The sequence below is a fragment of the Hippichthys cyanospilos genome, chromosome 18 (assembly GCF_059441005.1).
Source record: "Hippichthys cyanospilos isolate Australia breed blue-spotted pipefish chromosome 18, RoL_Hcya_1.0, whole genome shotgun sequence".
NCBI lineage: Eukaryota > Metazoa > Chordata > Actinopteri > Syngnathiformes > Syngnathidae > Hippichthys > Hippichthys cyanospilos.
In genome coordinates, this window is record NC_142386.1 from 15,654,165 (window position 1) to 15,670,703 (window position 16,539).

Below are 16,539 nucleotides of genomic sequence, written 5' to 3' on the forward strand. Positions count from 1 at the left end.
TGTTTCAGTTTCTCGCTGCATTCATTACCTGTGATCTCGCCATATACGTCAGCGTGTTTTGTTTGGTAATGTCGCTTCACATTGAACTCTTTGAAAACAGCCAATGTCTCTTTACAAATGAAGCAGACACAGTTGTTCCGTATTTCAGCGAAGAAATAGTCCAATTTCCACTCATCCTTGAACCGTGGCCTCGTGGTCAACTTCCCTCCTTTTGTTGATTGCCGCCATTTTAGAAAGTTAGGGGCTCATATAGTCAACTACTCATATACTAATTTGCTGTTCCTAATTGAACCTGTAGATGGCAGCAATTAGCATACGCACGTAACAACGCCGCTGCCCAATGTACTAATTCTCCATGCGGGCCAGACGTTATTGATTTTATGACAGGCAGCGGGCCGGATGGAAACTGACCACGGGCCGCATTTGGCCCCCGGGCCTGACTTTGGACAAACCTGTTCTAGACGACTCTTGCAACGCTTTTATTTCGTCGCAAACTGCGCAAACAGGAAGCTTGGTGATCTTTCCAACGTGATCGAATCCGTGCCGATCGAGACGCGTATTGAACGTCTGTATGCATAATGTTGTTTGTTAAATTGTTACGGTCATATTTCAAATCTAACGTTACGTACAGTAGGGTAATTGCTCCGAATTGTCAGCTAATTTAAGTTTATGTTTTACACCTGCTGCGAATGTGCGCTATCGAAAAACATGGCTGATTTGCGTTACCTTCTTTATTTTTAGTTTCACTCTGCTAATGTTAATGCTAAGATGTGCATTCAAAGCTACAAACTACTATCAGGACGTCTTGCGTCATCACTTCAGAGTTTAGCTTAATGAATAGCTCAGACTAAGGGTATACTCGTTTCATTGAGGACAGAATAGTTTCACTTGGCTATTAAGGAATGAACTATATATCAGCAAGAAAAAAAACAACATCAAGCAAATAGTAATCAATTCAAAACAAGTAATACAAAACAATGTATGCAAACAACAAATTAAATCACAAACACATATTACTCACATACACACGTGGACAAAATTGTTGGTTCCCCTCAGTTAAAAAAGGAAAACCCCACAATTCTCACTGAAATCACTTGAAACTTACAAAAATAACAATAAATAAAAAAAATATTGAAAATTAAATAATCGAAATCAGCCATCACTTTTGAATTGCTGATTAACATAATTATTTAAAAAAACAAACTAATGAAACAGGCCTGGACAAAAATGATGGTACCCATAACTTAATATTTTGTTGCACAACCTTTTGAGGCAATCACTGCAATTAAGCGATTTCTGTATTTGTCAATGAGCGTTCTGCAGCTGTCAACAGGTATTTTGGCCCACTCCTCATGAGCAAGTTTCAGCTCCTACCACAGATGTTCAATGGGATTCAGATCAGGGCTCATGGAAGGCCACTTTAGAATAGTCCAACGCTTTTCTCTCAGCCATTCTTGGGTGTTTTTGGCTGTGTGTTTTGGATCGTTGTCCTGTTGGAAGACCCATGACCTGCGACTGAGACCAAGCTTTCTGACACCAGGCAGCACATTTCTCTCCAGAATGCCTTGATAGTCTACAGATTTCATTTTACCTTGCACACATTCAAGACACCCTGTGCCAGATGCAGCAAAGCAGCCCCAAAACATTACTGAGCCTCCTCCATGTTTCACCGAAGGGACAGTGTTCTTTTCTTCGGGGAGACGACCAAGGAGAACACCACTGCTGAAAAAAAAATCATAAAAAAGCGAGACTGGAATTTGCAAAAATGCATGTTGACAAGCCACAAAGCTTCTAGGAGAATGTCCTTTGGACAGATGAGACCAAACTGGAGCTTTTTAGTAAGGCACATCAATTCTATGTTCATAGACTCAAAAACCAAGCATACGAAGAAAAGAACACTTCAAATCGCTTAATTGCAGTGATTGCCTCAAAAGGTTGTGCAACAAAATATTAAGTTATGGGTACCATCATTTTTGTCCAGGCCTGTTTCATTAGTTTGTTTTTTTAAATAATTATGTTAATCAGCAATTCAAAAGTGATGGTTGATTTTGATTATTTAATTTTCAATAATTTTTTATTTATTGTTACTTTTGTAAGTTTCAAGTGATTTCAGTGAGAATTGTGGGTTTTTCCTTCTTTAACTGAGGGGTACCAACAATTTTGTCCACGTGTGTACTGCACATGCAAATGAATAAAAAATACTGTCTCTACTGCACTAAATATGTTACAAACAATTGTGACTGATAATGCTCCTGATTTTTTTCCCTTACCTTTACCCGAACTGCTCACTTGAAAAAGCTCATATTTACAGAAAGTTACTTATTTACGGATACATATCAGTAGGTTTCATTTGGACAAGTTTAAAAATATAATAATCTTAATTAATGTATTTGTAAAATATTATTTTGGAATATTTAATAACAATGCTGATCTACTTTTCATCTTATTTTATACTATAAAATATATAGTTTATAGTTATCTTAAAAATAGCGGTTGTCAACATGCTATTGTGGAAAAAGGAATGCTCCTTACAAATCAAAAGTTTAAAAAAAATACAAATCTCCCTTTGTTATTCTGTCTTGCAAAAATAACAGCATAACATAGAATGTTGATTTTTTGCACTTAGATTGAAGCAGAAATCATTTTTAAGTACTGTATTTTTCGGACTATAAGGTGCAACTTTTTCCTCATGTTTTGAGCCCTTCGCTTTACAGTCCAGTGTGGCTTATCTGTGTTTTTTGTTGTTGTTGTTTCTGTTTTGCTAGCCACCAGCAAGTAAATGTGTGTATCTCTTTGAGGTGTCAATTTATGGAACAACTATCAAATAGAACTGAAAAGATGTGAATCAATGGCTGTGGTTAAAAAGAGTTAAAACAATGTCTAAATTTAATACGAGAATGTATAAAATTTTGGGTGAATGTGTGATGTGTAAATTTTATATACAGTACACAGTATATGTGATTTCATTGTATTTATGTATCAATGATTGTATATGAATTATGTAGAATGTTATTATGCTCACTAAAACTATCAAACAAGGGAGACAAAAAAAGATGCTATCGAACTACTGTATTGATTTCAATTTTGAACTGCTATTTAACTAACCGATATCTATCCATCCATCCTTCCATTTTCTATAAACTTGTTGGGACTAAACATGCAGGCATGTTCAGTCTGTTAAAGAGAGGATGTTGCTGTTGACAATTACAAAAAAATAAAAAGATAAACTTCATATACCATCTTTTCGTGTAAAGATCTGATGTTCTTAACCTGCGGCTTATAGTCCAGTGCGGGTTATTCATGACAAAAATAATTTTTTTGCTCATATTTTGCTGCTGCGGCTTATCTACCAGTGTGCTTTATAGTCCGGAAAATGCAGTAATTGAATTGAATCATTATGAATTGAAAACTGTTGAGAATCAAAAATTGATTCTGAATCGAATCGGAGACACCAAAATCGGAATGGAATTGCGAGACAGCCAAAGCCTAGAACATACTGTTGTAGAGATGATTTTTGGGGTGACCTGCCCTTTAAGAATCATATGTTTTTTTATTTTTCATTTGTTTCTTTTGTTATGTTTGATACAAAGCAATTATTCACCGCTAACAAGGAAACCGGAGCATTTGTTTAGGTCAGACAATTTTTTTTAATTGAATGATTTGAGCTAAAGTACGAAGAAAGTTTGCCATATTTTAACATGCGATATTGTGGCCTGCTTCAAACGTACAGCGTGATGAGCGAGAGAGGTTAAAGTTCGGTCTTGACAGCACGCAGCAGGTCCTTGCGGTCCACCTTTAGGTGGCGGTGGTTCCAGCGATGGTAGGCCAGCAGTGCCACGTTCTTGGCGGACACTGCACTCATCTCCATTGCGCTGCCTGCCCACTCCACGCTGTTCAAGTAGTAGAGGTGTGGCTGCAGCTCCACCGGGGGCAATTCCGCATGGCCGTAGCGAGGGTGAGCTCGCCAATTGGTTGCCTGCGCCGAGTAATACGACCTGCGAGCGAGTGTCCGGCGCGCAAGGCGTCAGAGCCATCCCGCTCCAACACATTCCATGGCTTACCTGAACAGCGTCTTGAGCTGCTCCTTGGTGAGCATGTCGGGTGACAAGACTTTGTAGACTGCGGCTTCATGCGCCCGTTTGCGGCGGAAGCCTGCCGACATGTCCACGGGATCCACAGTGGCCACGCTGTTAAAAAAGAGTGCTGGCGCTGCCGTGGTTAGTACGCTAGCATAGGGGAACAGACGTGCATCCGGGAAGCCGAAGAACGACGTGTTGAGGTAGCCATGCACCAGGGTGGCCACCATGCCCTGCCACTCGCCCGCCGCCTCCAAGTCTGGGAAGGCAATGCCGCTGCCAGTACCTGCCAGGAGAGGCGCTGCCACCACCACTGCGTCATATACCGTAGAACGCTGCTCCTGAACTTCACCCACCCTTGCCAGGCTCAGTTCGTAGCACTGTGTGCTGCTGCCTGCAGGCAAAACACGCACAAGGCAAGTTCCATTTCAAATAAGTAATGCACCTGACCCACTTCCGTAGAAGTAGATCAATGAAACTTGGCACAGTTATTAGTCTTTCTCTACATAGGAATCACTCGGACTTAGGCATTTCTCCCATGGTTTGATGCAGCTCTGGAGACCATTTTAGTACAACAACCCCATGTTGGCCATCCAATTACGATGTGACTTCAGAAATCAAGGTTGTATGATCTGAGATACATTTTGCTTTCAAAAACAACTTCATGGCTGGGAAGAGGTGAGAGTCAGAGGGTGCAAGGTCAGGAGAGTCGGGGAAATGGGGGAGAATTTCATAGCGACATGCCTGTGCTTCTGATCTGGCAACATGTGCGTTGTGGACCGGAGCATTGTCTTGCAGGAGAAGGATTCGTTCTCGCCTTTGCAAAGATGTCACCAACCAGGGAATCCATCTGCTAGATACCTTATGCATTTGCAAATGGTCATACATGACAGTTTCCACTGACCCTGTACTAATCTTGACCTATAGGGCTATTTGGCAAATAGTCTTGTGTCGAGCTTCCAAAATGGCAGCCTCAACTTGACTGACTGATGTCTGATCAGTGGTTGAAGGCGGGTGACCAGGTCTGGGAGCTTTTTCCACAGATTTCTGGCCATGTTTGAATTCATGATGCCAGTGTTTTACACTTTCACTTGATCAAAGGTCTCCTTTGTTGCGCATCCTTTGAAATACAAAAACAAATCACTATGCGACTCAACAGGCTCCATTTCACATCTGACTAAGTTCAAACACCTGTAAATCTGAAACTACAATCTGTCATAGCTGTAATATGCCACCTAACCCATAGAGATAGAAATCATTGCACATGCAAAATTTCAGCTAGATCAGACAACTGGAAGTGTATCAGGGGTATTACTTATTGAACGTATCATATTCACATTAAGTCATTTTCCCCTGTTTTTTTCCAGTCAAAAACACGCAAAATAAAATCTTCAATTTTTTACACAAAACACTCAAATACAAATATATATGTTTTTGTAAATTTATGGAAAAGTAAAAAAATAAATAAAGAAAAGAAAAATCACCACTCGTCAAAAGTGGAGTGAAAACTTTGAAATCATACGTACACATATATTTTTTTTAATCTGCAAAATGGCACCACTGAGAATGTTTGCTTTGTAAGAAAAAACAAAAACTGTACATGTGAAAAAAAGTGAAGTACAGCACTGAATTCCAAAATGAGCCAACTAAAGAGTTTTAAATTTGTTAATATAAAACAAAATACTTGTATAAATAATTGTACATATGCTTCAGACTGAGTTGGTGAGTTGAGTTGAGGTTTGCTTTTGAGTAGTCAAGTATGAGCAGCCAGCTGACAGAAAGTATATGGAGTCATACAGGAAGGTGACTTCCTGTAGCTGCAGTGTGTGACATGTGTGCTAGGTTCTTACTTGATTGGCGTGCTTGCACGGCGGTGACGTGCATGCGCAGCAACTTAACATTGGCCAACTTGAGCAAGCCCTCACAAAGCAGCTTGTTGCCGCCTTCTACCGCCCACAGGTTGGAATTCATGCTCGCCAGCGACACCGCGCCTGCAAATGCAACAACGGCATGTGTAATTTAAAAAAATAATTTAAAAGGTATAGCGCAGGAAAGCACAAAGAAAATTTAATGCAGATTCACTTGTTTGCTGTACCGTAATATTCATCTGGGAACTAGCGTGCTTTACATAATAAAAACAGAAGTTTCATCAGAATTTTCAAACAGGACAGCAGAAACTGAAAGCTCCCTGTTCAGAGGCTGAAATCTATTAATTGGATCATTAATAACACACGTTTTGTTGACTTTGGTCTAAGAACCGTTTTGAAAATATTTTACACTCCAGAGTTCAAAACTAATACCTGTTTTCTCTCTTATCACATCAAATTTTGGAGCTGTATTGTGCTTTTCTTAAAATGTCCCCTATCACTGAAATTCAACTTTTGGAGCATTCAACCATGTTACAATGTGTTTTATAAGTGTAATTCTACTTCCTTGACCCATTGTGGAAGAGTTTTGCTCATTCCTGCACTCTTTACGGCTTTTCGTTCTTGAGTCTATGTAACGTCACAGCAGTGGATTGCCAGGGCCCGCAAGGCCTTCTCTGCTAGCCTAAAATAACCTGATATTATCATAAGTATAATAATTATAACAATTATAATAGCCAATTTGATTTTACATTTATTTTTTCTAATTATATATATTTTATAAATAAAATTATTCTCCAGATTCTGTTCTTTTCGTGTTATTTTATATCTATTTGGTTACGCACCTTGTAGTGCTGTTGTTTTATGTTAGAGTTGTTCGCCAATTAGAATTCAGCTAACTTGTGTCGCTATGCTATGTGAAATCTGCCTTCACCAAAAGCCACGGCATTCGCATCAACACTGCGCAGGCTTCTGTGCAAGCGCAGATGGATATGTCATTGGCCCTAATGCTTAATTGACATCTTTAATTGTCAATCCAGCCAGACGTTCGCCATCTAGGGGCCTCACGTTGAACGTGATGTGACTGGATGCTCACTGCACGAAGGCGGTGCTATATTGATGCACCGTGTTTAACGTTGGAAGTAGTTCAATGAAGTTATTGATTATATTAAAAAAAAAAAAAGAAAAAAAACATGTTGCGCAAGTGTAAGCTAACTGCAACCATGAGGCATAGCGAACATCAAAGCCAAACCCGCGAACATTTAGCAGAAAATTCAGATCTACTCGTTTTTTTTTTTTTTAACTCACAATGGCTGAAGAACAACAAAATGGAAATTGGATCGACATGACTTTCAGCAATGGCATCCGTGTCAATACAAAACGATTTATAATTGGAAATGAAACGCAGAAACTCTACAAGCAAGTCATTGAAGTCTTTCTGAGGATAGAAGAATAATGTGTTCCGTATTGAAAGAAGTGGGGGACACGTGTTTTGGTGAGTTGAGCATTTGATTTATTTTTTTCATTTTTAATAGGTTTTCGTGATTTTATTTTGTTCACATTCAATTCTTGTTAAAGCTTGCCTGCTTTTGGTGTCATGTTCTGTCTGGGTTTTTCCTGTTGTGGCTTTATTTCGTGGAGTTTGACATATTGTTTTGGGGTTTGTGTTGTTTTTCCCTGGATCTGTCGTTAGTGTCATTTGTGTCACCTGCCATGAGCGTGTTACAGCTCTAGTGTAGCGCTAGTGTTTTGTGTTTCGCATTTCGCCCAGCTTGTGTTAGTAAATAAATCGTTTGCATTCATGCTCCCTAGCTGCTTTGTCTTTGCAAATCCAGATAGTGGGAGCGGCACACACCTTTTAGCCGATTTTGACAGCAGCGTACTTAGCTGGAGACGAGTTCAATCGGACTTTGCTGTTCCTACCACAGTCTTACAACAGTTCATCGGTGGAATATGGCTTATCTGTTTCATTCTGTTTCAATTGACCGCATACACAAACCATTTTTAATTTATTTTAATCTATTTTATTGTTAGTATGCATCATCAGGTTACACAAAAAAACATTTATATCCAAATACCTTTTTAGTAGACTATACATCTACTTGAAAAAATGTATCTGGATCAAGATTATTTTATTGTTCATAAGATCCTTTTACTGTTATTGTTTCATGCTAACAGTGGCTATCAGCTATCAATACTTATATGAAAATCCTCAACTCTCGAACACTGGTTTAAGCCATACGTCAACTCAAGCAACATCGGCATTTAACAATTCAAGAGTGCTTGATGAATAATATCAGCCTTGAATTTGAAATTTCAAAATGCGTCTGCGCCTATTGGGGTACTTTTACAATTGCCAGGGCAACCGCGGTTCCCTTCAAAGCAATTTTGGGGTGAGGTTTTGTGCTGACCTACGAAAGTGGGGACGCTGAGGTCGTGGCCATAGTTGAGCCTGATGACAGGCACCACCACCTCGTCGATGAAACGCTGCGACACGCCCAGCTCCAGCAGCGAGTCAGAGAGTGGCCTGCGTGTCATGTTGACGAAGCTGCTTCCACCCAGCGATTCCAACAGCTCCTCCAATGAGCTGAAGGCGTAACCTTGAGCCTGATACTTGTAGATCCTGCAATGGCCACGCAAGGAAAGGACTCAGTGGGCAAAGGAGGTGGTTCACAATGCGGCTATACAGTAGCAAAGCACTATTTTTCTCTGAGACGGGGGCTATGGAAACGAAGCTCCTCCCCTGACTCCAACAAACATCTTTGGCACCAAGATTCCACCAGATGCAGTGGTGATGCACTCGCTTGGCAGCGAGTGGGAGGTTGGCAAAGAATCCAAAAGACTGTTAGATGCCACTCCCAGCTACAGTTTGGTGTCAATGCACACATCAGTCATTGGTATCTCACAATAACTTCATGCTTGAGTCCTTGAAGCAACAGAAATGGTTGCACAGGTTGACTGATAATTTCAACAACATTGACTCAGTCCTACAGTCTTGATCTGTGAATAGCACGAATTAACTTGCAGCAGAATTGGGATGAGCTAAGAAGATATGAATGGTCTCTGCTTTAGCTTGAGTCTTCTGGAATGAAAGCATTATACGTACTTGTAGTTACAATTTACATGCAGAAAACTCACAAATGTTTTTGTCATATTCAATAATTTCTTCATAATTTACACTTAAGCCTAAATGGATGTCAAACATTTTTCAATGGTGTACCACATGTTTCATATTCTTTCAGCCAAGTAACATATAATTAGAGCAAACAAACTTTTAAAATGAATACATGGAAAAGAGTGACTAGAAAACAAATGAGCAGAGTTGCTTTATGTTTAAATGAACTTAATTTGTAAAGAAAATTAACTGTTCCTGTCACTCTATCAAAAGGGATTTGCTGATACATGCAGGAACTCTATTAAAATCGTACATATAACCTGAGGTGCCTTCATGTGCTCTGAGGTTTTTGTACCCCATTTGAGAACCACCGTACTAGCATACAATCCATTTGTCTGTTTGAATTTGCCTACAGGTGGCCAAGGTGGTTTGACAACAGCAGGATTTGAGTCCATCACAAAGAAAACAACAAAACACGCTAACAGCTCACCGAACCAATCAGAGGAAGGAGCAATATCAGATTCACTTTGTATGCTGTGGAAAATCAGATAATTAAATGAATTGGTTCCTATAATAAGAGAGGCTGGAGGGAAATGCCTGAACAGTATTTGTGTTCAATTGAATGCGGAAGGCAGATTGAATTACGGCGCTCGGATGTGGTGCACCTGATGAATTTCTCCATGATCTCCTCCAGCCACATCTGCAGGCGGATAAAGCTGATGCCGTAACGCCACCATGATCGCAGGAGGTCCAAAAGATACCAGTCCGTCTCCTCTGTGATCATGGAGGCACCGTTGAACACAGCTGTCTTGCCCCATGCTCCTCGCCGCTGCTTCAGCTCTGCATGTGCACACACACATTGTGAAAGGGATCTGCCTGCGTATGTGCATGCGTGAGTCAAGGCCACACCCTCACCGAGTTGCTTGACAAAGTCATGCATGTGCAGGTTGAGCATGTGGATGACAGAGCCCCCTGACTCGTACTGCTTGCCATTGACGCCGACGGTGGATAAGCGGCCGCCCACCTCGCCCTTCTCATACACGTCCAGCTGCACCTCGGGACCAAAGAGCTGCCGCAGGAAGTATGCCGTAGCGCTCCCCCCGATGCCCGCGCCCACCACCGCTCGAAACCCAAAACACACATCTTCATTTTCACATCCGCCATGTATACATGTCACAAGTGTATGTGTCCATGAGAAACAAGAACAATAGTATGATTAATTTGAAAGTGGGGATGTCCTGTCCGACACCCCCATCCCCTTTTTTTTTGCATTCGAGTCCAAGTCAATTTATTTTGTGTTGAGTGTTTATGAGTGTTTATGAGTGGGTTACAACTCCTGCCCAATCATATGTCTTGAACTTCAGATGCAAACTCTGATTCCCTGTTATCATGTTTGGTCAGCACGGGCTCCACTTAAGGTTGACGTCCAATGCCCTACTCTGCGGGCAACTTCAGCCCTTCATGTTCAGTGACTACAGCCAAGGGATGGAAACGGGACAGGATAACAATACAGTTACTGTATAAGTCTCAATTATCTTAAAGGGACAACGTGTAAGATTTAGACCATTTTTCTTGAAAAAGGAATAAAAATAAATGATGATAAATTTCAAAAACTTAATGTGTTCTCAAAGACCAACCGTATGTTTTAAATATAATTGTAGGTCTAGTTATCATTAAATTATATTACATGGGGGGTAGCACTCCCACGTTGGCTGCCATGTCTGTTCCAGCTAGGGAGAGTGATAAATGCAGCACCTCCTGCTGTCAGTAGTGAAAAATGGTCTAAATCTTACACATTGTCCCTTAGGGTTTTTGGTGTATTTGAATAAACGCATGCCAAGATGATCTCTTTCCATATGACAGTAAATCAACAGTAGTTCAAATCAAGCAAAATAACTAAAATGTTATTCAAGATTAAAAAAAAAAGAAGTCAAAATCCAATCTTTTTCAGCTAGTACCGATCAGCTGAAAATAACTTTGCATCATGTCGATCCAATCGAGATAAAAACCTTTCTGAAAGCAGAAGAAAATAAATGTGCCTTTGAAAGAGACCTTTTTCTTTGGGTTTCCTTTCCTTTTCGTTTTTTTTTGCAAATTTTATTTTAAAAGCTAATCATTTTTTTGAGTGATGCCTGATAATAGTAACAAGTTATTCAACAACAATGTCGGAAACAGACTGGAAGTCGTAATGTGTTTTTAAAAAACTATGCAAGCTACAAGTTAAAGTTATGTCAAGTTCCAATTTCGATGGCCATGAACATTTGGGAATTAATCCTAAAACCGTTTGACGTTGCAATGAATGGTTAAGCAATGCAGGTCTCTTCATTTGGAAAATGATGAACATCAACAGGATTATCGGTTCGGTGGACTAAATGGTCGACTAAGGGATAACATCTAATTTCATGGAGTATAATAACTTGTTGTGAAAAGAAAACTGCAAAATGTTGGAAATAGTTCGGTGATGTCATGAGAACTTAGATATTGAGCAGCAATCCAAAAAGATAATGAACGTCACCTATTTTGGACGGCGGAGCTCCATCCTCATGAGCGGCGGACAAGGAGACGTCGGCGGCCGCCAACGTGAGGGCCGCCAGGGTGGTCAGTAGTTGCCCAAAGCCGCCGCCCCCGTCAGCAAAATCGGGGAGACGTCGCATGCCGCCTGCCTGCAGGGTGACAAAGAGGCGACAAGAGCGTCTGACCGACCGAAAGAAGTGTTCCAGTTGGCTAATGCTTAGCCGTTTGTTGGCTCATCGATGCCGCAGAGCTGAGCTACAGCTGAGATGAAACGGCAGGTTGAATATGGACAATATGAACACAAGATCGACATACGCCCATTATTTTCAGTTCGTCAGAGATAAAGACAAGAAAAATATAATCGTTAGGTGCACATTGTGTGTGACACCTAAAAAGCTGTCAACGAAATAGGACCAGTAATTTGACAAATCATTCAGAGCGGGGCCATAGTAACGTGAAGTTATCGAAAAGAAAACACGCGGAGGATTACGCTCTCTCGCTAAGTGATCCCACTTCGACATCAAGAGGTTAGAAGATTCCTTAGGACCTAAGGAATCTTCTAAATGGCTCCTGCAGCCCTGAACAGGATCGATACTGTAGATTAAAAAAAGTGAGAATATTGTTTTATCTGAGAGCCAGATGTAATCATCAAAAGAGCCACATCTGGCTTGCGAGCCATAGGTTCCCGACCCCTGCTTTAGGAAGATATGCGGCCGCTTTCCACAGTGGATTCACCAGCATTTGGAAACCTTGTCAGCAAGATCTGTGTTGCAACTAGCAATAATGACAAGGTAAGCTAATGTTAATTTACACTGTAAAATTGATATTAATAATAGTCTACTATTAGTTTGGGTCAATGTGTATCATGATGTAGCATACAAAACTCATGTTAGTCAGTGCGTATATAACCTTAACAATGATGCACACTAGCTGCTAATGTTAGCCCTACCGAAACATCTATATTTTTACCGAAACATCTATATTTTTTAAACATATGTCTCCTAGCCAACTGATCTTGAATTTGAATATTAACATTGAAATTGTGAAATGCACTGTTTTTGACTACAGCATAAACAATGCATCACTATGCTGTGAAGCTAAGTCATAAAGGGATTAAAATACAACATTTTATATATATATATATATATATATATATATATATATATATATATATATATATATATATATATATATATATATATATATATATATATATATATATGACCTGATTATATATTATATATGACTTATGATTATATTTAAAACATACTGTTGGTCATTAACACTTTCATTTGCAAGTTTTTGAAATTTACAATCATTCCTTTTTAATGAAAAACAGCCTAAATCTTACACACTGTCCCTTTAAAGGTTTACAATACAATACAGATTAAATGATTTGAACTGGTTTTAGGCTTACGCCAACCTTTCACTGGATGTATAACAAGCGTAATGAGCTACATTTAGAATGGCAAATCCATATTTATGGTGGTCCAATCCAGTTATGGTGGTAAGAGCAGTGCTTATTTTACCTCTGAAAAGATCTTCTGAAGCTTGTTGCCTGATTGTGTATAACTTGACTTGTCATTGATACCAACAAAATTACAGAGTTGATGTTATTTCAGGCCCAAAGATAGCACTTTTAGTAGGCTTTCTTTTTTTCTATGACCAGATTTTGCAAATGAAATCTCATGACAATGAGATCTTGGGTAATAATGAAAAAACATGACCTGTGAGATCAAAACAAACATGGTGGACTACGTTCTAAAAAATGAGGGCCGCCAGGGTGGTCAGTAGTTGCCCAAAGCAACTGATCAAGTTTTGCAGGGTAAAAGACTAAATGGACAATAATTATTATTGTGATTTCGAAAAACTAGGGGTGGGAAGCTTTGACTGTCTCACGATTTGATTCCGATTTTGGGGTCTCCGATTCAAAATTATTTGATTCAATCAAAAACGATTTCTTCTTCAATGTACAGGTTTGTAAATACTCTTCATATAACTTCAGTCTGCTTTTCAAGACTGAGTAAATAAAAGGGAAACACATTTTTAATTTTTGGTTTTACTAAGTTAGGTTTTTTTCGCCTCGCCACATTGCTGACCACGACGTGATGGGTGACCCCTAACCTATGTGGCGAGATGACCTCTTCAACAGCCTGCTGAAAGATTCTAAGGTCTGGGGTAACTAATGAGGCCAGATGAGCCGTCCAGGGTCACCCATTCTAACGTCTTAAAAGGCTTCCCCCCCCAAAAAACATGTGGAAAACCGCTACTCTTTGATGCTAGATATACATTATATAGCTGTTATATTATTACAAAAAGATTAAACAAATATTTTAAAATGGTAGAGCAAGATACATTGTCAGATGAGACATGAAAATAAACTTTTTCAAGTGAGCAGCTAAATTGTGTGTGCAAAGAATGAAATGTGTGTTAGTCTGTTCATCTTTGTGCATATAGAGGGTTTTCACTGACATTGTGGGGGGTAGCCCGGGATGCGCCGCCATTACGGAGGCACGCGACAAACGGAGTGTAATGCCTTCTTATGTATCTCGGATGGTTTAAACAAAATTATCAATGTCGAGACAAAAAAAAACTTAGCAAAGCCTGTCGCAGATGCTAAGGCATACATTGAAGGAATCAGAACACAAGAGAATGCCCGGTATGTGGAAAAATTAGTTTATCCGCACAGTCGATCCATGAGTTGGCTGCCTCATCCTGACTCATATTCTTCCCACAATTACATATCCAGATATAGTCAACGACTTGTTTTTTTTTTAACCGAGCCCATACACAGCCGGAGATCTTAAATCCTACAAAGGTTTGGAGGCTTACAAGCAGATGGCGTGTGGACGGATGAGGAAGACGCAACATTTTCAGAAGAATCAGAACTACTTAACTCATTTATGCAACATGTGGTAGCTTGATAATAATACTTATGCCAAAATCAGTTTTATTTGTCATTCCTAAGTCCCTTACATTAAAATAAGCAGTCAGAAAAACACCAAAAGCAATCATTGTTTTTACAAGTTTCTATTGGAACGTCATCAGTGCATTACGAACTTTGTTATTAGTTGCTTACAATCAATAATTTCTTAACTGAAAAAAAAGTGAGCCGAACAAATTCGTTTTTTCCTCTAAGATCCTGGTTGAGCTTTTGCCAACCACAGTCGTCTCCTTCCCTCCATGATTTCTTGATCACTTTTGGAAGCCTGTAATCTTAATGTTTTTCTTGGCCTGCCCGATTTGTGCAACCCGAAACAATAATTGACCATTTTTCCTAACAATGTTGCAGATATGCGTAAGTCCCATGCAATGTTATGGTATTGACTACCTCCAAGACGGCGGCTTCCGGGTTTATGACGCGCCGTGGAAACCCTCTTTGGGGGTATTATCTGTCACACTTGTAACATTTATTTTGAATGTTTGTGAGTAGGCATGGGACGTTATCACAATATGACGTTATCATAAGACAACCTTGACCAAAAATATCACTGCACTTAAATTACAGCTCGAAAAATATCATTTTAAACTGTTGTTGGGAAAATAGCCATTTTTCTAGATGATATAAACCGTTATACTATAGTATAAATACAACAATAATATGTTGAAAGATGACTGATTTGAAATGAACTACCATCGAAAGAAAATTATTTCAAATCAGTCGTTCAGCTAGAAACTATGTATAATAATTAATAGTACAATATGAATTTCTATCATTTCAAGGCGATTAATAGCCTTGTTCTCTCTGTCAGTCTTACATTGGCGCCGGGGTCGTTTTTGAAAGCCATAAACCTCTCGGCCGACTTTGTTTGTTTAGACCGGGGGAATAGTCAGATTGGTTTGCCTCCTTGACCCACACTTTAGCGGGATAAACAGCATGCGTCCTACCTCGAACGATATCCGATATGAAGCTCCGTTAGAGTAGCATCAAAGTAGCAATTGGCTAAGGCATCTACAGAGTGCGAGTCACATCAAGAGAATAATAAACCAAAAACTGAATGCGAGAACGTGATTGGTTAAAGCAGCCAAAGAGTTTGGGTTACATTCAGAGGATATCCCACATTGCAGGTTGCATTTGCCTCATATGAAACAATTGTTTAACCAATACCCTTACAGAAAAACCCGTTGCGTCCGGGGGACGCATGTTGAATTGAAATTATGCGTCCCACGGCATGAATCATGTGTCGGGGACGCAGGCAAACGAGAGCACCGTAAGAGCAATAGAAAGGTAATGCAATAGTAGGGTAATGCATTACATTTCAAATACAATAATATTGTGATGTAACTAATTACTGTACTTTGAAATGACAGTAGTAAGTAATGCATTACCGTCGTTTTGAAGTCACTTGCCACTGTCTGTCTGTCTGTCTGTCTGTCTGTCTGTCTGTCTGTCTGTCTGTCTATCTATCTATCTATCTATCTATCTATCTATCTATCTATCTATCTATCTATCTATCTATCTACATGCACACACAAATTTCAACACAGCTACAGTGATATGAAAAAGTATCTAAACCCTTTGGAATTTCCTCACATTTCTGCATAAAATCACCATCAAATGTGATCTGATCTTTGTCAGAATCACACACTGCAGATCAGTCTGGCACATTGATCAGGACTAATCTTGGCCCATTCTTCTTTATGAAACTGCTGTAGTTCAGTCAGATTCCTGGGATGTCTGGCATAAATTGCTGTTTTGAGGGCATACCACAGCATCGCAATGGGGTTCAAGTCTGGACTTTGACTTGGCCACTCCAGAACGTGTATTTTGTTCTTCTGAAGACATTCTGAAGTTGATTTACTTGTGTGTTTTGGATCATTGTCTTGTTGCAGCATCCATCCTCTTTTTAGCTTCAACTGTCTGACAGACAGCCTCAGGTTTTCCTGCAAAATATCTTGATAAACTTTTGAATTCATTTTTCCAGTAATCATTGCAAGGTGCCCAGGCCCTGAGACAGCAAAACAGCCA

General features: G+C 39.7%; 1 protein-coding gene across 5 annotated transcripts; it reads right to left on the bottom strand.

Moving 5' to 3' along the window:
• Nucleotides 1–848: 848 nt before the first annotated feature.
• On the bottom strand, nt 849–15,556 carry pcyox1l (prenylcysteine oxidase 1 like). 5 transcript variants are annotated; one of them, XR_015868594.1, is made up of 10 exons: nt 15,329–15,466; nt 11,572–11,719; nt 9,972–10,178; nt 9,722–9,896; nt 8,353–8,564; nt 5,927–6,067; nt 4,062–4,470; nt 3,729–3,995; nt 1,592–1,722; nt 849–1,490 (listed from the first exon to the last, which is right to left on the bottom strand). XR_015868594.1 is itself a non-coding variant. In XM_088441117.1 (9 exons), exons 2-8 carry the CDS (start codon nt 11,708–11,710, stop codon nt 3,749–3,751), a joined length of 1,530 nt encoding a protein of 509 aa, XP_088297243.1. In that variant the 5' UTR covers nt 11,711–11,719; nt 15,459–15,556; the 3' UTR covers nt 849–1,722; nt 3,729–3,748. The 5 variants fall into 5 exon arrangements, 4 of the variants coding, with proteins under 4 accessions (XP_088297243.1, XP_088297242.1, XP_088297240.1 ...); XM_088441117.1 differs by having other exon boundaries at nt 849–1,722; nt 15,459–15,556; XM_088441116.1 differs by having other exon boundaries at nt 849–1,719.
• Nucleotides 15,557–16,539: the final 983 nt, after the last annotated feature.